Below are 21,963 nucleotides of genomic sequence, written 5' to 3'. Positions count from 1 at the left end.
CATCCTCCTCCTCCTCCTCCTCTTCTTCTTGCCTGTGTACCTCTACCTGGTGTGGTGGGAGGAGCCTCAGGTTATCATTAATGATTCAACACCAGACCTGCTGAGATTGACAGATAGACAACTAGGAAAAGATTGAGGGTGAGACAGAGAGAGAGAGAGAGAGAGAGAGAGAGAGAGAGAGAGCCGAGGAGAAGAAAAAATACTAGCAGCTGAAGAGCAGACATGGCAATGCAAGCTGAGAAAGTGTGCGGCGCTAGAAGATGAAGTAATGCTAAACAGAGGTTGCAGACTGCATGTTTTTTATCTGCTCAGGTGTGTCTGGGGGTCAAGCAGGTCTCTGATATTGAACACACAGCGAATACTTCTCCACAGCTGGGAGTGGATCTTGTGAGCGGTTCAGGGTGATTATCTGACTCCTATGATCCATGCGGCCTTTATAGGCTGGACAGACATTCATCTACTCTCCTGATCCACACACAGCCTGCAGGTGAGTGTGTCTACATATCACTTGTGACTTTCAGAGTTGGATCTCATGGTGCCAAAACAGGATGGCTCCATGTGTTTAAAGTGCAAACGTTGTACCTTTGCAGGCTTGTAAACAGCAAAATAAACTGTTTTTCATGTCATGGCTTCCCTCAGAGAGGCAATGCAGTTGTTGCCTATTAAGTAAAAGCATGATGATCTGCACGTGCTAGAAAGCCCTAATATCCAGTAAAAGAGTTCATCTTAAACATATGATCTCTCCTGTTTTCTATCACAGAGCCTCTCATGAGTATTCAGCTGTAATTACACTTGGCCATGAATTACTAATCAGACAGTATGGAGTGTACATTTCCAGTATCAGTAAAATGGTGATGGTCGGGCATCATGTTGCTCCTGTGCAGCTGACAAGCAGACAGAAATACCCTCATTTTTTAAAGTTGTCTCTGCTAATTCCCCATTGCCCGTTCTCTCCTGGAATCAGTTGCTGGATGAATCACGGCTTCATACAATCAGTGTTTAACACGTGTCAAACCTGAGAGACTTTCAGAGAAATATCTCAGTGTTTTCTAGCCACTGCATCACCTAAATAAAAGGTTGTTTCCAGTCGTGCCGGGCTGAAATAGTGAGTGCGTGGTTCTCATTATTTACATGTTGACCAGCAGGCTCTGAAGGTTATCATCATAATCAGTTGTCTTTATTTATAGCTGCAGTTCAAGCTTTCAAATAATGTTTGTCCACAGGACTGTCTCTCTCTCTGTCTCTGTGTGTGTGTCAGGTTAATAAAACTCCCCGAGGCTAAATCTGACTTTCTAGTATGTAGTTTCCGTTTTTTGTTGTTGTTGTTGCTGCCATTGTGTTCCCTGTAACATTTTAAAACCATCAAACATTGCCTTTCCTGCTACACAGCGCCATTGACTCCTGGCGCTGCAGCGGCATTGTGTTATGTACTGGACTGGATTATCACAGTGTTGTTGATAGTGAATCATTGGTGTGATGGCAAATATCACATCCAATCTAGGTGACAGCTGCAAAGAACCCTGTGCTCTTATTCAACTCACCTCAAAGAAACATCAAAGAAACATCTTTAAAAGTATAACAGGAGGCATTTTTTATTTTTTTGATGGGCTATTGCTCAGCGACTTTATGATTTCCTTCAACGTCTAATCTCAGTGCTGTCCAATGTTCAGGGTGAGGCAGCGGGTAACTCGGGAGGGGTCACATGACGAGCACGCTGAGGCAAACAGCTCGTCCACCTACTGAATCCAGTGTGTGTGTGTTTAGGATATTGGCCCTGCAACCTTGTGTTTGTATTGATTGTAAAGGTTCATTCATTTGTTTGCGTGCGCACGTATTTGTTACTAGGTTTGCTCTACTCTCAAACTTAAACACTACATTTTAAAGCAGAGGCTGTTAATGCCACATTATTGCCGAAGCAAACAAACAGGGAGAGCGAAGAAATAGCATACAGTCTGAAATAAGTGAGCTAACAATGAAGGTTGTTGTACTATTTAAACAGGTTCTGTCAACAGATCTTTAGCACAAGCTGGCAGGGTGTGACAGCGTTTAGAAAACACCCTGTTGACTGTCCTTCATTAGTCTGCATTATTCAGCGGGACTCTTGCTGTGTGCAGGCAGGGCAGTAGAGTTCAGTGCCTTGGGAAAAAGGCATCAGTAATCAGTATAGTTACATACAGTTGAAATATGATATAAGGTGTTTGTGTGTGTGTGAGTCTGCACGCAGCATCTTTGGTAGGCTTCGTGTCTGTGTCCGGATACCTGCCTACCATTGAGCGTGCTGCAGTTAATCTTCACACCATTGATTCCATGTCATCTTTATTTCTTTGTATTATTTTAGTCATGGAGAAGCAGCTGGAGGAGCTGAAGCAGCAGCTGGAAAAACAATGTATGATCAACCAGGAGCTGCAGAGGCAAAACAAGGACCTGGGTGAGTACAATTCTAACTACATTAAAGAGTATCTTTACATTAGACTACACCCAACATCACATCTCGACTGTTACAGTAACACTGTCTGCAACAACTAAAAAACATCTTGCAGACCACACACACATATCGGCTGATATTAGCTCATCCTATGTTGTACCGGTTTGTATTGGCACCAGAGAGCACTGACATCCATCTTATAAATGTTTATGTTAAGAAAATGAATGAACTTGCACAACAGCAGCATGTTTCTTGTGATGTTTTGTACATTAAAAGTATTGTTTTTCTGCTTTTATTGTCATAGAACAACGACTGCAGGAGAAGGAAAAACTTTTGCAGGAGCTGAACGGTCAATATGATGATCTGGGTAAGAGGCCATAATAGGCAGCAGGGACATGAAGAAGGTGACCTTTGATACAACATTCAGCTGCAGACATTTACAGTTAATGCGTTCCACTGTTTGTCCGTCTCAGAATTTCCCTCTCAGAGCGGTAATGAGATTGAACCGCAGGTCAGAAAGAGCCGTGCGGCTGTCATCGCCTCTGAACCGCTCCCCGAGACTCTGGAGATTACACGCAAGAGGGTCAAGAAACTGGTCAGGTTGGTAATTAGTACTACTGATGGCAGAATATCCCATTTATGTAAGACTGCACAGGGTTTTTTTCCATTTGCAGTGTTGACAAATCGAATAGGATTTCCTCTCCCGCATGCCAAAGACCTAAAAAAATGCATGATGGGTTTGCATGTTGTGTGGGAGCTCCTCGAGGTTTCAATGACACTTAGCTGAAGATGACTTCTCTTATCAGCGAGACAAATCTGATCGTCAAAGCCATCCAGAAGAATGACTTCCTGAGCCGCCTCGACGATGAGCAAACCGCCATGATGGTGGATCTCTTAGCGGTGTCCAGCTTCAAACCGGGAGATGACGTCATTAAAGAGGGCTCAGAAGGAGACAGCATGTACATAGTAGCAGGTGGGGACACGTCCCGGTGTGTGTGGATGTGTGTTATGGTCGTCCTGCTGTGGCTGAGTGTGATGGAGGATTTATAACGAGTTTGATTTGAAAACCCCTTAATAAAAAAACCCCCAACATTGATACGATATATAACATGTGGTAAATGTAGTCAAAACACATTCCTGTTTCTTTTCCTTCCATCTTTTAGCTGGTGAGCTCCTCGTCACTCAGGCAGGCCGAAACCTCCGCAGCCTGACCACTGGCGATGTGTTCGGGGAACTGGCCATCTTGTACAACTGCAAACGGACAGCAACAGTCAAAGGTCAGTCCCTGTGATGGCGCCTCTTGGAAGGACATGCAGATTATTTTATTTTCATACTGTCGGTAGAAATAGCGTATGTGTTTTTTTTTTGTGTGGTAGCATGGGGTTAGTTGTGTTTTTGTCCATAACAGCCTTTTTTAAATATAGGAAAGCCATACTTAACAGTCTAAACTGCTCATCGCTTTCACTTGTTGCAGCAAAGACAGCAGTGCGTCTGTGGAGCATGGAGCGACAGACCTACAGGACGATCATTACCAACAAGTCCAAGAAGAAGCGAGAGGACCTCATGGGCTTCCTGAAGACGTGAGTTTAAGAACGCTGCAGCGAGTAGAAATTGAATATCCGGTTTGATTTGGTGCTTTCCTGTCATGTCACACTGCCATCACGTGACTGCTTTACTTAATGGACCATGTAACAACTATTTATATCTCTGTTGCTTCATTTTCCGTATGCTGTCACAGGTCTCGTACCCTAAAGGACCTGAATGATGTCCAGCTGTCCAAAATAATTGACTCTATGGAGGAGGTGTGTACTTAGATGTCCCACTGTGAACTTTGTGTGTTACAAGTGATTGTTACTCATGTGAAAACAAAGCAGAAATCCAGTTTTGAATCTGTTTTTGAAGATGAAGTTAAATACAACGATATTTTTTGTTCCTGTTTTAATTCCTTTTAGTTCCTTTTTTTAGTTTTTTTGTTGCTGACATATTTTAAATCTCAGCAGCCTGAAAGAGGGCATTTTCAAGACACTTGGTGTAATATTGGTGGCTTTCTTGTCCTGTAAATCACATACTTTATTTTCACCTAAAAGACTTATCTGATAACGTTTTGTATATATGAAAATGACATGTGTTGTTCTTATGCTACTTGTCTTGTCTTCCTTAGGTGAAGTACCAGGACAAAGATGTTATAGTTCGAGAAGGAGCAGAAGCAAACACCTTCTACATCATCCTCAAAGGAGAGGTACGGTGTTGCATTGTGTGGATGCAAACTCATATTTGAATATTTCAGTGTGTTGCACCGGCCCGTTTAGAACTGGATACATATGCACTCATTATCTCTTCCTCCCTCTCACGTGTGTGTTTCGCCCCCTCAGGTCCTGGTGACCAAGAACGTGAACGGGCATCAGAAGCAGATTCGCAGGATGGGGAAAGGGGAGCATTTCGGGGAACAGGCCCTCATACGGTAACCATGGCAACACATGCCTCAGGGCATTTGTTGGAGAGACCTGTGCAACACCCACTGCTCTGTGCACCGTCTTCTGGCTGCTGTCATCTCTGACATTATGGTTGTGCAACCTGACATTTATCTTCGAAACGTGAAAATCTCAGTGCTGTTGATATGCAAATCAGCCAAGTTGTGGTAAAATGATAGAAAATCCAAAACATTTTGCAAACAGTTAAAATCGTCTGCATCAAACTTTTGGCTGGTTGTTGTAGAAAAACAACAACATAAAACCCAAAGATTGTACATTATATGTAATCTACGGTACAATAAGAGACTCATTGGTTTGATTATATACAGGTGATATTGGCTTTTTAATATAGAAAAATCTAATATCATGCAGCTAGTGTGTTTCGCCTCTAATCAGCATTTAATTGTTCTATTGGGAGGTTGTTTGGATGTAGATGTGTGCAGCATAAAGATCAATGAATTCATAAATATGTAACGTGGGAATGTGCTGTGAAAAGCCTATAAATCAAGAAACCACGTGCCATTGTTTATTCATGTCGAAAATCAGTCCCGTTGCTGCAAAAACAAAAACTTAAACACGATGTCATCGATTTCTGACACACACAACATTGTGTATGAGCAGTAATGACGTGCAGTTTCTCTGAGTTCACGTGTGCGATGTTTTTTCCTCCTGCAGGGAAGTCTTGAGAACAGCCACTTGCAGTGCTGACGGCCCAGTTACCTGCTTCTCCATTGACAAGGAGTGAGTCTGGCTCGACATTAAACGTTCCTGTTCGGTCGGGCTGTCGCTCCCGGGCAGAAAGATCCTTGACAGAAATTCCTCCAGTGTATTTGTTCTCTGTCACTGTTGTTTTCACGGCATGAGCTTTTTGTTGTGTACTTTTTTGGATTGATGCAGTTTCACTAACAACGCCTTTCGTTTAGGGTGTTCGAAGAGACAATTCCCATAGAACACCTAGAGCTGTTTGACGAGTACGTACCGCAGAACACTTTTCGTTTCACAACCATGAATCTTTTGAGCCTTGCTGACAATAGTGTGATGTGTAAATGCTTAATAGACTGTCCTGATTCATTTGGTTTTCACTCCCAGCTCCAAAGTGCTCCAGGAGGCACAAGCTCCAGAAAAGTCGAGGTGAGTGGCTGTAGAAGAAGATAAGACTGGGTGGATGCAGGCCGAAAGATGTAACACGATCATTATAAATAACATAAGTCAGTTTCTTGAAATGAAATAGCATTTGTCAACCGTCTGTCTCGATCAGTCCCGGCTCCACTCTGAGGTTTAAGGACATGGTCCCGGTGCTGTACCAGGAGGGTCGCTATCAAGGAGATCCTGTCACGCTTGGAGTCGGAGGGTTTGGCCGTGTTGAGCTGGTGAGTGTTGTTTGTCTCGTATAAGCACTGTTTCAATATTTGCTGGAATGTAAAATGCACTAGTTCACTTATGCAAAACCATATTGGGATTGTTGTCGTTTCTTTGAGTAGCAAACAAATCTTTTAAACCATGTTTATCCCCACTAATAGTGTAGTGATTGTTTTTGCTCCTTTTAAAGATGACCACTGTGAATCATGGGAAGTATTATGCTATGAAGCGGGTCAGCAAGAAGCACATTGTTGCCAAGAGACAGGAGGAGCACATGTTGTTCGAGAAAAAGATCCTTAAAGCCACCCAGTGCGACTTCATCGTCAGGTATCTACGATCACAGACACACAGTCACCATCATTTAATCACGGCATATAGATTCAGTTTAATGTACAGATAACTTGGAGGCGTGAGTTGGTCTTTAATCCTGCTTTAATCCAGTTTCTCTCTCTCTCTCGCTCTCTCTCTGCAGGCTTCATGCTGCCTTTAAAGACACACGGTACATCTACATGGTCATGGAGTTCTGTGTGGGAGGAGAGATCTGGACCAAACTCAAAGAAGTGTGAGAAAACACAGACAACAACTCATTTCCTCATTTAGATGTTTGTACAAGCAGAATATTGGGGTGCGCTGTTGTGCGAGGCGGAATTATTCCTCAGTGTAAACCAACGGCATATTGTGAAAGAAAGAACGTTTTGTTTGAGCATTGCTTAACACAAAACGGTGGGAAACACAAGTTATTGCTATTATTACATCTTGAGATCAACACAGAGAAGTACAGCTGATGCTGTTACCCACAGCAATCTACAGTGACAACAATGACATACACTTCTGCTCTCCAGAGCTGTTTGGCCCAGACAAATGAAAATATCAGTAACAGAAAGTGACGGAAGGTCCTAAATTAGTTTGAAACCATATCAAAGCGAGCAGAGGAGGAAGTTGTTGGAGAGTCTTCCGTGTCTGTGATTTCAGAGGGCGTTTTGACGAGCCCATCGCTGTGTTCTGCACTGCCTGTGTGGTGGAGGCTTACGCCTACCTTCACAAGAAGAACATCATGTACAGAGACCTAAAGCCTGAAAACCTGATGCTGGACATAAAGGGTTATGTCAAACTGGTGAGTACTCATCTGTGTATGTGTGTCCATCTCTGTACTCTTAAAGCTCACCAGTGTTTTCACATGTAGTATGTGTGTGTGTGTGTGTGTGTGTGTTTGTGTGTTTATCTCTGCAGGTGGACTTTGGCTTTTCCAGGGAGTTGGTGCGTGGAGAGAAAACCTATTCATTTGTGGGTACTCCTGAGTACATGGCCCCAGAGATCATCAAAAACCAGGGACATGACTTTGCAGTGGACTTTTGGTCCCTTGGGATCCTGATTTATGAGCTACTGGTGGGAAGGTAATACTTATACACCGACCCCTATATGGAAGAAAGCATTTTTGCATGTCCTGTAAGGTTTATATCTGACCGGCCCTTATTAATAAATGACCTAAGTTCACAATTTTCAAGCAAAAGAATGATTGTATGTCACGAGAGAGTCACACAAATGTTAACCAGTAGATGGCAGTAGAGAAATGTGACTGACTTCTGCACAATGCGTTATCTGCAGTTGCAGGTGCAGGTTTCCCAGCAGCAACTAGATGGTTTTATTTTTTTTTATATCTCAGACCATTGAGAGATTGAAACAACATCACAATTCTCTCTTTTCAACTTGTCAGCCCTCCCTTTTCAAGTTCAGAGCCTCAGAAGATTTATGCCAAAATTTTGGACGGGGTGCTCAAGTACCCACCGTACATGAGTGAGGCAGCCAAGTCCATTATCAGCAAAATGTGCAGGTGAGACGAATATGTTGATTCAAGCTTTATATACTGATAACGCTCTAGCATGATATATTTAAAATGAACTCAATGTATCGCCTGAATAACTTTCTCATGAAATATGTATGTGAACATTTTAGAGGTTAGAGCAGATGATACAGTTACTCCCAGTGCATGAATTATGCAGCATATCTGTATTTGAATACACTCTATCATAATATGCACTTGCATTTTTTTATGGCCGTTTTGAATGCAAATCTCTTAAAAAGCGGAATGAATAAAATGATGTCTTGTGTTTCTGATTGCAGACCTCGGCCGGGTCAGAGGTTAGGAAACACCAAGAATGGAATCAAAGATGTCCGTCATCACAGGTAACGATGGCAACATGTCATATGTTTGGGTGTTTGATAGTAAAATGTGATACCTCATAAACTGTTTATCTTATCTTCTTGTCTTTACTGCTGACTGGCTTTCTCACTCTCATTATGTTTGGCGTGTAATCGTCCTCCTTCTCTTCCCTTCAGGTGGTTCAGCAGCATAAACTGGCACAAGCTGCGTGTGGGTCAGCTCGACGCCCCCACAGTCCGGCTCATACGCAAGGCAAGTCTGACCTGTAGCTGAGTTCTTTTTATCTTATACCTTTTGTTTGGTTTAAGGAAGACAGAAACAAAGAACACAGGCTCACTTTGTGGAGGACATTTTAAAGACGTACTGGCATTTTAAATCCCTTTAAGGTCAGGTTGATTATTCAGGGCCTTTGACTTTGACCTATTTACATAGACAGGCAGGGAGGGACACGCGATTGTTAAATAGTCACGGTTGGACAGGATTGTGTGTATTAAATGTATAGCCACAAGAGTTCAATGAACTGTGACTTTTTCCTCCTTCAGGGCCCCTGCTACATCAACTTTGATCGTTTCCCTCTTGATCAGACCAAGGCGGACGAGGAGTTCTCTGGCTGGGATCGTGACTTCTGAAGTTAAAGGACCTAAATATGGAGCCAAGTCAGAATACCCTCAGTTCAAGCCAAAACATACTAATTTGATTATTAAATTAAGAGTGGAACTGCAGGGCATCACCTTTTTCAAAATGTTTATTGAAGCTTCTCTGTTGTCATAGAGACACATCATCGAAAGTGGCAACGGGCCAAAAATATATGGATGTGTCGAGAGATGAAACAATTCTGTTTCCAAATTCAGTGCCTGATGAAGAAGTGTTATTGACATCATCCGCACAACACTCTTTACTGATTAGAATGAAACACCCGTCCATGTGCTTGCTAGCTGAGAAAAAATGCTCGAGTCATATCGTACAATCAGTACAGCTCTTACCGAGCCTGACAATAAAATTTATACCGATGTCGTATTTGTATTGTACTCAAATGTGTATTGTTCTTTTGGATCTATGTTCGTTTTAGAGATAAAACATGCTTAACTGCTTTTCACAAAGTTGGTAAATGCTTTAATATTGTTCAAGAAGTTTTATTTTTATTAGTGCTGGGCAAGTTAACGCGTTAATTTCGCGTTAACACATTCATTAATTAACGCCGACAATTATTTTATCGCGCGTTAACGCATTTTTAAATTTATTATGATTTTTTATTTATTTATTTATTTTTTTTAATTGAAAGACAAGAGACAATACATATACATAACAACAAGAGGATGACAATAACAGTGGGATAAAAGCCAGCAAACATCCTATAGTCAGTAATTTTAGTGCACCTATATGCTGAAATTCACGGTAAACGCATTTAAACGGCACAGATCTGGAGCGAGCGAAGGACTTTGAAAGTTAGCGGAAAGATTAACGTGAGACAACATCCGGTTTCTTCAGACGAACATCCGGTTTTCAGAATAAGATGCCAACAAAGTATGAATTATATTCACATTAAGTATAAAACATGCTAACTGCATCTCGTGAACCAAATGTTATTGCCCTTTTGTTCATATAGCAGTACTTTTAAAATAAAAGTGCGCAATACACTACTTTTGAATTCATTATTGAACTTTGCCATAACAATGCGATTAATCGCAATTAATCGCAAAAAATCCATGCGATTAATCGCAATTAAATATTTTAATCGTTGCCCAGCACTAATTTTTATTTGTAAACTGGAGTTTTTCCTTTGTTTTTGGATAATCTGTCCCCTTTATGTATGCAGATTATTTTCAGGCACCTTGATTGTATCTTAAAAAGATCATGCAACATTTCTACTTGACTCTTTAGCAAATAAAAGTGCTCTTTTATGCTGGTTGGCTGTGTTTGTTTCATTATACTTCTCCACCATTGTATTACAATCAAATTCCAAATGTGTGAAACGATGCACTTTTTTTTTGTGCCGTTGTGCCCAAATCCCACACATATGGAATAGAATAAACCATGAAGCAATGAGGATAATCATCTGGAATAGGGTGTAAAGTTTACAGGTTTATTCTCATTGATTGCAGCTGATTGTTTGGCTCTGGAGGGGTACAGCTGTCTGTCACGGCAGCAGGAGGAAGGAGTCGTTTTTCTCCTTCCAATCAATACCTGTGAATTTCCTACTGAGACTCTTTCTCCACAACAGAAAAAAAAACTCACATCAAAGCAATCATATCTTCCAAAGGGGACAGATATTTTACCAGATGTTAAAACACCTTCAAGTCTAAAATTGAATGCATTGTGGCTCAGAGGATATTCAGTATAATACAGAATGATCCCTCCGCAGTAGTGAACTGTGGTTTCCTGCTCTCCTGCATGTGTAGGATCAACATGCGTTTCCTGCAGTGCATTTTACAGTAAATAAAAAAACAAAACAGGATTAAAGGATAAAGCTTGTGTTATTCTATATATTTCTTGCTGTCAACAAATCCCATGTATATCGTATCGCATATGAAAATGTGTATAGAAACGCCAAAATATGAACTTCCACAATTGCAAAAATAATATATTTTCTCTCGCTTGAGGTGTTTTTTGCATTTGATGCGCTAAAAGGAATATGGAAACTTCTTTGCCGGATAAATACTGACATTGCGAACACTTAACTCACATGACTTATCAGCTGTTTCTACTTTCGGTGTCTTCTCGGATAGTCCCATAATGTGTGAATGTTTTTCTACGGACATCATGAAACATGGCCAATACTAGCTGACATAGAAGAACAAATTAGACCAATTTAAACAAATTCCTGAAGATCTCTCTCCATTTTCCTCTCGTAGTTGGGTCAGTTAGCTGAGCCTCTACTTCTTTACTCTGTTTTCTGGCGGATTACGGACATGCAACCCTTAACCGCCAACTTCTGAAGAATGTTGTGGCCGGGTTTATTCGCTCCAAATAGTTGATGGACACAAAGCTAATTTGCATTCCTCTTTTTGTGACATTTCAAAAGTTTTCTAAAAATTAGCTTGAAGAATAAAATGACACGTGTTAATCCTTTTCTAAATACTTTCAGAGTTCTCTGATCAATTTGCCAAATCTGTTTTCATTGCACTTTATCACATTTTGCTTTTATTGTTACACCAACTTTCCCCCTTTAGTTTAAAAGTTTAAAAACTTCTTTGCATATTTTGAGGTGTGTTGTACTTTTTTTATGGTGTTTTATTTTATTTTTTATGTGCAAATTAAAAATAGTAAAACGAGTGAATGGAAACCCACTTGTGTCCTCACAGTTCTGAAACCAAACACCTGCCCTTGGTGACATTAATCAAAATGTATTGCAGTGTGTGTATGTTTCAGTGTGTTGTATCATATCTCACATTACCTGTTATCATTTTTTATCTTCTTTTCTATTTTTACATATAATGTGTGTAAAAGCCTGCTGGTCATTAAACCAACCAACAGTGATCGTGTTGACTAGACAGGATATCAAATGAAACCTTTTCAGAGAACAACAGTTCAATCAAGGGTTGGATGGTGTCTTCTGCTGACTGCCTTGACATCTTCAGGTTTATCTCACTCTCTTATTTCTGCTGAGCCCAGTGTGAGAGGATTGACTTACCCGAGGTTTAGTTTAGACCACCAGGGGAAGCAGATCATATGTGTCACAGTGGGGCGGTTTTCTTTTCCTATTTGTTTTGTCACTAGATGTTCTTTAAGGGTTGCGTTTTCTCTGCTGAGCGGTCTTGAGTTAATTAGACTCAGCGTTAACACCTGTGTTGATTGATCATTGGTGGCACCTGTGTTCAGTCTCTCTGCTGTTTGCTCTCTCTCTCTGCCTCTAATGTTTGAGAGGTCTGAATGGGTTTCTGTGTAATGCAGTCCTTATAAATGATTAGCTAGCCTTAAAAGTCAGCATTTCCTACTCAATACCCAGCTCTGCATCACATTGCTTGTTTGTATCCCCCAAGCGAATTGACATTTTATAACCTGAGACGGGGGGAAGCTGGCACGTTTGTTATGTAAGCTTATGTATCCCAAGCATGCGTGTATCAGCACGTCTTGCAATAATAAAGCCTTTGCGTATGTGTGTGAGGTGCATAAACATGCTAACGCAGCGTTCATTCTAAGCCTATCATATAAATGGGCTTATGCGACCACTTCAATCAACAATCTGAATCTACATTCGCTTTCTGTAGCATTCAAGCATTGAAAAATATATTTTATTCTCTTTACACGGATGATTGTAAGTGTGCAGTGAGGCGCCACCGTGTTAGATAACAAACAACCCAAACAACAAGACTACAAATACATCTTAAAAAGCAATATTTATTATATATATATTGCCACTTTAGGGCAGCAGAACATGACATACTAACACCTCATGAATGCAAAATTCTTAGGAGACAATTACATCCAACAAACACGGAGCAATATAATTATGCTTCTAGTGTTATGTTTCTACCCACCTGGTGAAAAACTGTAATTAAGTCCAATATTCACTCTACTTTTCGCTGTGTTTTTGCCCTCCACCAACTCCTGGGATAATTATCTCTTTTATTATTATCTTTAATTATTGTCTCTTTTGCAGCTAAATGCTTCACTACCTTGAGTCTCTCACTTTTTCTGTCTGCTGTTGAATGATAGCCAAGTTCAGCGGGTTTATCGCTAAATACAGCAGACAGCTGTATCGAATGAAATGAGGTTGATGGTGAAACTGAGAGTCCGGTGACTTTTCAAATTACGTCATTTGATCATTGAGGGAAAACACCATTCCTAAAAAAAAAAGACGCACCGCAACACCAACCCCTCTCTCACAAAATTGCCACTCCTCTCTAAGCGAACACATGTCATCCTATCTGGGAAACATATTGAGATAAAAAAAATAGAACTTGAAGGCTAAATATTGACACGATGCCGTCTGTGGATGCTCTCCCTCGCTGCTCACTTCCCTCCTGTGACAAAGCACTCATTCCGGTTTACAGAGCTGGACTCTCTTCTTGTGTCAATTCATGTGTGAGATTTCCTTTGAGATTTCCTTCTCTCTGTTTGGCCTGATTTTTCCCATCTCTCTCCTGAGTGTTTGAGGTGATGTGGCTGAAAGAAATGGCAACTTTTATATATGAAACCTTTTTCCCCAACTGTTGCAGTGAGCCTGATTATATTGTGACTTTGCTGTGATGTCAGATTTCAAACTATCTGCTTCACATTAGTAGTACAACATCTTCCCAATTGATTATCAGCTAAATACATTTTCATCACTTGTCTTAATGGTGAAACTGAAAGGTTTCCTTCCAAACCAATAGTACTGTAGTATATCTGTTTTGCTGCCTATCATTTACAGCCCTGTCTGCAGCTGCTTGTATATGCACAGTATAATGTACCTGCAGCATAAATATTTTGTATGCAGGGCCTTTGCCCTCATCATTCTTTGCTTTCCTGCCAGTAATAATTGTATTGTGTATCAGCTTTTAAGTTAGGAAGTCTAATGAATTAATTGCAGTCATGAATGAAACCACAGTTTGGTCAATGATTTCGCTCGTGCATCTATTGAATAAATGGCTCATTAAAGCTCTCCAGACACTTGCCAATACTTGTCTGGCTCCTCAGTGTAATTGATGTTACGGCTTCGGACCTTATCTCTGATGAAAGCCCTGCTCATTCATAACAACAACACAAGGGATCACTAAAAGCTTGAGACCTAAGATCTGATGATGTTTTATACGTTGAATTGCGATGTTTCTGAATCAAAAATACATCAGATTCACCTCCCATCTCCAACTGCAATGGAAATGTACTTAAAAATGCGGTGAATTTGTTGAATCTCATTACATTTAAAGCGTTGGGTTTGTTGTGCTGTTGTAACATGCTAGCCTTTTGCTTGTTGCTGTTTCCCAAGAGGCCTACAGCTATTTCAAATTTCCCAACAGGCCAAACCTTTTTGCAAACCAATCAAAGTTACAGGAATTTAGTCGTGCATGAATTTTCTGCATAGGAAGATGGATCTAAAGCTGCTTCCTCATTTGGCCTCATTGATTGGTTTCTCTTGTGCATGAATGCTTTTGAATCCCTCTGGAACAGCTGTACTTATAGAAACATACTTATCTTATTTTTATTCTTCTGCACGCGACAGTATGTCCAAGGTACTTACAACTAACTGAACTTTGAAGGAAGAAAGTGGAAAGAACAGGATACAAGAGCTGTTTTGATTATCCAAGGCTGCATGTCATCAGCAGCTAATCATAGACCTCATGTCATCAAAGCTCAACGATGGCTGTAAGGGCACAGGTATTGGGGCCTGCTGCTGTTGCGGCTTACTTGGGTATCTAAGTGCTTTGCTTTTACAGCTTTCGATCTGGTGGACCATTGTTTTTCTATGCCACATGGGGTTTGCTGGTCTGGAAACAATGATTTTCTTACAGTGTTATTGATTGAAATCAATGCATTTATTGTTTGGCCTTGAATCCTTAAATGTATCTATATGGTCCACAATCAAAAAGGTTTGGTCACCGCTGAGATAAGGACTTGTGCCTCTTGAGTCGGTAAAAAGAGTAGTTTTGAACGATTTATTCAAGACTCGCACGTCACTAAAAGGCTGTGGGTAATGGTTGCCTGGCTCTGTCCAAAGTTTAAATATAGGCCTACGCCTACCAGCATCTCTTTAGCTATAATTAACACACTGTGTGTTTGATGCAATTATTTCTTGGTGAACAGTGGCTGGTTGTAGCAGCCTTTTATCATTTAGCGATACTGTATTCCTATTTCTGTCAATTTTTTACTGTTGTTCATCAAGTTTAGACTAAAGCGGAGCTGGAGCCTTTTCCACCATATTTACGCCTACAGACAATTTTGAACTGTGGTTTTGTAAGAAAGCTGTAACCAAACAGCTGTAAATAGACCTACATGCAGTAGCAGAGAAGGACTCTCTTATTTCATGTATTTCACTCTTTGAGGGGACTTTGGAAACATGCTGCGCAGCTGCTCACAATATAGAAAATCACAGACACAATCCTATCAATAATATTCCAGGTTGTACCAAATGGAGTCAAAAACAGAATCTGCAGGTGCACTCATCCATTAATACTTCACCTTCCAGACAAAGGACTTCTGCTCAACTTGAGGTTGGCTGATGTGGAAGAAGAAATATGAACAGTGAACTGTTCTGAATATGGTGAGTCAGTGACCTTCCCATCAGCTCTGACTCTCTGCTGAGACTGAACAGTATCACAACCTGGCTGTTACACTGGGACATAAAAGAAAGAAAGTAATTAATTAACCATAAAACGTTTAGCCACATAGTATTCACATAGTATTCACGCTCTGTGTGAAAGTAATCATGACTGAAAGACACTAAAGTTAGTGCAGGGTTTATTAAAGCTTTAACTTATTCATGGCTTCAATATGAGATTCTTTTTATTTTTCATGATTAATTACAATCTTTATGTTACATTTTCACCTCAACTGTTTTCTTGTGACTATTATTGATAAATTTTCTGTTTCATGAACTGATATCAAATTAGATGAATTGAACTGATGACCAATATCTAGCATTTCCTACATTTGGGTCCAAGCCAAGCCACCCTGATTTATCTCTATGAACTAATTCGATGACAAAATGTAGGCAGTCCACTCATAAAAGCTGTTAAACATCAAGATGAAGATGCCTCAGGCAAAGACCCCCTGAAGCACATCCTCTCAGAGGAGCTTCTCACTGAATATGTGCAAGATTTTGAGGGGAAATCAATGGGATACTACTTCATATGTTTTAAGCCCTGATACGAGTCTAAAATGATGACAATCTTATCTCTTACATCAAAAATACATTTGGAACCTTTTATGTCTCTTAAAGCATAACTGTTACACACTGAATATGTATTTATAATATTCAATGTAAGTTAAAAGTCAAATCGTTGGGTTGCTCTCATTACTATTTTTCAAGGACACCTTCTCTAACTATATATATATATATATATATATATATATATATTCATACTCCACAGGGAACATTGAAGCAGTAAAGGTCAGGATGTCATTCATCCTCTCGGCGTGAAAGGATATCCTATCTACAACACCCTGGACCCGACAGGAAAATGCTGTTATATTCAGGCAAAGGTTCAAGTTTAAATCCTTCCACATTGGAGTGTAGAGTTGGTCTTTCCCTTTAGGTTGACTTATAGACTTGTTTTCTTTATTATGTGATGGAAAAGGTCAATTATAATAGGGGGCATATTTAATGCATGTTTACTTTGTTTTAGAAGAAGCAGAGCTGAATATCCAACTTCCGACATCAACTGATTTGGATTGTTGCTCCTTCTTTGCAGTGAAAGAAAAATAAGACGAGTTAATCTAATCTCTGAAAACAATTTCACTGGTGCTTTTAAAAGGAAGAGTTCAACATTTTGTGCGATACGCCTCTTTGCTTTCTTGCCGAGAGTGAGAAGATTAATACCACTCTACTGTTTGTGCATTGGGTGTGAAGTTGAAGCCAGAAGGCGATTATCTTAGTTTAGCATAAACATCAGGAGCAGAGCAGTAAACCTGGCTCTGTCTAAAATAACTACCAACACCTCTAAATCTCACTAATTGTATCTTATTTGTTTGATCTATATTTAAACAGTAATCTAAAAACAGCAATGATGAACACTGGGGCTCCGGTCGAATACTTTTTTTGTTGCTTATTCCTAACCGAGTGAAACGACCCGGAAGTACATGTGAATGGCAGACATGATAAGAGCTGGTCAAATTGTCTTAATACTGAGGAAAAGTGCTTCAATGATTCCTTCCTTATGTCCTCATCCTTAATGAAGGAAAATCCCGTCCCACAATTTCCTGTGGCAGCAACATTTAAAGTGAAGTACGTCAGTAATATCCGCTGTCGTAATCATGTAGCCTTGTGTAAGTGCAGTCTGATTGTCTTAGCACCGCGGATGTCTTTTCCTAAGTTTCTCCTTCACATCTTTGACCCCATGACGTTTTCCATTGAGGTCAAAGAAAAGAGGTTGGAAAAAAACATAGGACATAATGTTTTTCACTATTCGACCGAGGCCTGGTTTCTGTGAAGTGCCTTGGCTGGTTGCGTGTAAACCTAAAGGTAAGTACTCCAAGAAGTCAGTGCTCAGCCAAGAAATATGTTACAACACGAAAATCCTTAAAAGACCACAAATTGTGTTTTCCTATCTATAGATTAAACAAACAATATACCACAACTTTTGTACACACAAAAAAATCTCAATGACTATCGGATGGATTAGCATGAAATATTGTCCAGAAATTAATGAATGGACAGCGTTTTCACACATTACAATTTACATATAAAAGACTGAACAAGGCTATCACAGGCGCCTGCTGAGGCCCTAAAACTGACGTTAGGATTTAGCACAAGGAACTGCTAGTGCAGTTTACAGATCCACTTGCATGGCATGGTCTTCCAACTTTGGATGGAGCCAGGCTCACTATTTACCCCTGCTCCCACTGTTTAAGCTAAGATAATTGACAGAAGGGTATCGATCTTCCAATCAAACTGTCTGTGAGAAAGTGCAGAAGTGCATGTTGTAAGATTCCTTGAAAGCTTTATTGTCAAGGAAAGACAGGTATTGGTGAGCATTTCAAAAAGCCCTCCATGCCCTTCCTTTCCATGTTTCTACAGTGAGTAGAGTCCTATTCAGCTGAGGTCATTAATACAGACGCTGGGTTCCACAAGCTAACAAGGCAGTAAATGGGTGCAACAATGGGTCTCTCACAATAGACACAGTATTTCCAAAACCAATACTCTCCAACTCATTCAATGGTGTGTTTTGTGGTCACAGCAGCTCATTGCAGCACTTCACAATATATGCAAAGTAACTAAATCTAAAAAAAAAATGAAAAGACATTATGAGGCCAATTATAAGCTGAATAATACTGTTGAATTAGACAATCTGCAAAGGACCTGTCGCATTGAGCCTTACACACACACGCACACGCACACAATCCACCCATACACAGTTCCAGCTTCCTCTCAATGTGTGAGGTAAACGCCACTCTCACCATGTACCTCTCAAGCCCCAGACGGTAGTGGTTGGTGGCTGAGTCACCGTTTTTCTCTGATGTCACTGCAGACAGAATTGCTAATGAACCAACCAATGACCAACCGGGCTGGTACTGAGGTTGGCTGTCTGCAGGATACAAAATACTCTCTCTTTGCATTACAGCAGTCGTTTGAGTGCTTTGAGTGACTGCATGGCTTCACTAATACAGTTCGAGATAATATAGTCGCTTCCCTGTTCAGATTGCTTGCATCCAATCAAATAAATACATGTATATTTACCATTTACCAAACAAAATGAGTCTATGGATTCTCTATGTTTGAACACTCAGAAATCACTCCTGTGCCAACAAAGAGCTCAAATAAGTTTTTTTTTTCGTGTCTATATAAAGCCAGTCTACAATCAACTCAGCAGTGAATCATGCTGGCTCCCATTTGAAGGGCTCAGAGTCGTGGGTCGTATCCTCTCAGTGTAATGCAGCATCTAAGGGATGTGCTTATGGTCCTGTCTGTCTGTTGACAGGGATGAGGCTGAGAGGTGACGTGCAATGTCACTCTCTATCTTTAGAGTCATCAAGTAACCCGCCAGTTCGCTTTAAGGAAAACCGTCACAGACCTCGATCAGAGTGAGTTTTGTCCTTCTGTTGCAGATTGCATGTTGTATTTCTGTAATTTTTACACAAGAAAATAGAGGACAGACTGTAAGAAAATGATCCCGCTGTACAGACAGTACAAAGAGAAATCCTAAAAACGTATGGTATGAGGTAAAAAATATAAGCGAGGGTGCCAGTGAGCAGCCTTCCCGGTCCACGTTGTGCCTGTTAACCATGAAGAACATTTTGTAACTTGTGACTCAGATCAGTTTGTCAGTCCTGATCCATTAACAAGCAGTGACTGTCATCGTGTTCATGGTCAAAACACCGCTGTGTCTTTTGTTGTTGAGCTGCACAGAACAGGACGGCTGCAGGTTGTTTATCTGTGACAAGTGCTGGATAAATGTGGGAACTCACCATGACAAGTGACTAAAAACACTACAGCGTAGGAGTGCAACTTGCACTCCTAAGAAGGATAAACATAGCAATTTTCTATGGCTAAAAACTCCCCTAAAACACCATAACCTACAATGTATTGATCCTACGAACAAGTATTGCAGTTGTAGTAAATTATTGACAGCAAAATATAAATTGACGCCAGTGTTCAAGAGCTGACAGAAAACAGCAACTTTGGGTGTTTTTGCCTATAAAATATTTTATTCTAAACCTTCTGAAAAGGTCATGATTTGAGGTGACATATAACATATCAACATATTAACATACTGGAAAGAAATGGTTGCCATACTGTTCTCAAAAGCAAAGCCTGCAATCATAGAAACATCTGATCTATAAACACTAGAAGTAATATTTAAAGTGGCATGCAACACTGGTGGAAATCATGTTGATGTCACATGTTTACTAGCACATTTTTACAGATGGGTTTATTGGGAATTTAAACATAGTCTCATTTAAAGATATTTGTCATACCAAAGAAAACAAAATTGATGACCAGTGGCTTCAAGCCAATAGTTGTTTTTACAGCCTACCCAGTGAGCTAATTGAACTCCTTTGCAAACATAAATCACAATGTTCATGAATGTGTTTTCATTTATAATGAGGCTCATCTCTGCCGACATGAATGAATAGTTACATTCAACATGCTTGAACTGGGATATGGATGCAGCCACAGGCTTAATTAAAAAAAGAAAGAAGAGGATGCCCTGCGAAAATGCTGTGGGTGGAAATGAAATTAGTTTTGTCGAATCCCACTGCTGGCGCACATTCACACGTTCATTCATGCACACACATACTTACTGTAAACACAGTCATGCACGGGTATTCCTTACACGTGGCCTAGCATGGGCTGACCTATTACATAATGCTCCATCGACAACACTCCTTGACTTTCTCAGCATTGACTTGTCGCCTCTCAGTTGCTGTCAATCACACGGCCGACTGGGGAGAAAAAGCAATAGGACGACTTCTGGGGGCTTCGCTTTGAGCAGCTGCACTGAGGTTTGGACTGCTTTCCCCCAGGCAACGCAGCATTACTGTACTAGTAGTCTTCCTTTCAGTGTATGCTTTTCAGAAACACAAGAACATAAGGGTTGATGTCATAATGTTTAGAAATCTGACCATGTTTGAAAACGTATTAGTGTGGATGTGTAGCCTTAATAACTGCTAGTTACACACTTGAGTTATGTTGAATCATTTGTATAACGTGTTTTCAAATCTTCAATAGGCAGCCAAGTGTCGGGTCAGATGTGTTGACCATGCATTATTTTAGGTTTTCATCTAATCTAATCGGTTATTTGTTAGCCAGCTAATGTAAGTGTTGTCAGTTAAATCAGTACGTGGGTGTAAATATTTAGTAAAAATCGTGTCTGTTTTGTGTAGCCTGTTTTAATCTAGTGATGTATAAATCTCCATCTAATCATTTAGGTTACAAATAGGCCACGTATTTAAACTTACAAAGAGCTGGTGCAACTGGTTCCTCTAACAGAAAACATACTAATGTCCACAGGATAACCCATACATTATAGACAGTTTGTATAGCAGATAGGCTTGGTTTGCCACATACCTATGTCATACTGTCAGTATGCACACTGTATTGCAAATACATGATAATGCTACAAACTGTAAATAGCACTATCAAATGTGTTGAGAATATTCCAGCATATCCTGCTGGACAAAAGCACTGAATAACACCATAAAACACAATATCCAAAACCATTCAACCTGGAGGGGCCTCTTTAAAACATGAACAAAAATGTATATTCTGTATCAAGAATCAAAGTGAGATATTATGACATTCCTACCATTTTCATAATCTTGAATCAACACCAAATCAGCCAAAGAGAGGCATTGATTTAAAGCAAGGCTTCTATTTCTATGTGATGCAACGCGTATACCTCTAATCTTGATCCTTTAGAAGTATAAAGGATAATGGATCTCATAAAGATAAAGGGATCTCAGCATAATCAGCTAAAGAAATATTCCTGAACTTTGTAGGTAGTGTTGAGAGCTGCAACATAAAAGGCAGTAAGGTAAGGATGCAGTAAGCTTCACAGCCAGAGCTTTCATAGCTACAGTATCATACATGCATTTCCAATTGGAAAAAAAATACAGTGTTGACGCATTTTAAGCGCCATTTTTCAATATCATGAAGAAAAAAAAAACAGATGGTTCAATTCCTAGAAATAACAGAAAGCACTTCTGAAACTTTGATCACACCAAAGACCGGATTCTTCCGTGAGAAAAGCAGGATCTTACTTTGGTATGAGGGAGAAGGAAGTCTGATCAGTGAGCCTGGCACTGTGTGGTTAATGCAACTCTCTCAGCACATTAGGACTGGTAGGAAATGGCTAAATCACAATGGCAGACAAAAGTGGCAATGTCCCAGTTATTAAGAAACAGTTTATCCATGCATACAGTAGAATCCTCTTAAAAAGAGATAAATAAAAATGCCCATGTCCTCTCCA

General features: G+C 40.2%; 1 protein-coding gene across 1 annotated transcript; it reads left to right on the top strand.

Moving 5' to 3' along the window:
- Positions 1 to 186: 186 nt before the first annotated feature.
- prkg3 (protein kinase cGMP-dependent 3) lies at positions 187 to 9,615 on the top strand. Its single transcript, XM_031870409.1, has 22 exons — positions 187 to 487; positions 2,339 to 2,428; positions 2,730 to 2,792; positions 2,899 to 3,025; positions 3,232 to 3,398; positions 3,589 to 3,702; positions 3,900 to 4,005; positions 4,164 to 4,227; positions 4,587 to 4,664; positions 4,798 to 4,886; positions 5,572 to 5,637; positions 5,820 to 5,867; positions 5,986 to 6,027; positions 6,155 to 6,266; positions 6,446 to 6,582; positions 6,728 to 6,817; positions 7,228 to 7,369; positions 7,486 to 7,649; positions 7,970 to 8,086; positions 8,377 to 8,439; positions 8,593 to 8,668; positions 8,959 to 9,615. Exons 2-22 carry the CDS (start codon positions 2,341 to 2,343, stop codon positions 9,043 to 9,045), a joined length of 2,040 nt encoding a protein of 679 aa, XP_031726269.1. The 5' UTR covers positions 187 to 487; positions 2,339 to 2,340; the 3' UTR covers positions 9,046 to 9,615.
- The last annotated feature ends 12,348 nt before the right edge of the window (positions 9,616 to 21,963 follow it).

This window comes from Anarrhichthys ocellatus, unplaced genomic scaffold (genome assembly GCF_004355925.1).
Source record: "Anarrhichthys ocellatus isolate YVR2014 unplaced genomic scaffold, GSC_Weel_1.0 scaffold52, whole genome shotgun sequence".
In the NCBI taxonomy this organism is placed as follows: domain Eukaryota; kingdom Metazoa; phylum Chordata; class Actinopteri; order Perciformes; family Anarhichadidae; genus Anarrhichthys; species Anarrhichthys ocellatus.
This window is presented reverse-complemented; position numbering and strand designations above follow the sequence as displayed.

Coding starts and splice junctions, on each gene's coding strand:
- prkg3 (XM_031870409.1), top strand. CDS start 2,341: ATGGAGAAGCAGCTGGAGGAGCTGAAGCAGCAGCTGGAAAAACAATGT. Junction 5,868..5,985: donor CACCTAGAGCTGTTTGACGA/GTACGTACCGCA, acceptor TTTCACTCCCAG/CTCCAAAGTGCTCCAGGAGG. Junction 6,267..6,445: donor GGTTTGGCCGTGTTGAGCTG/GTGAGTGTTGTT, acceptor CTCCTTTTAAAG/ATGACCACTGTGAATCATGG.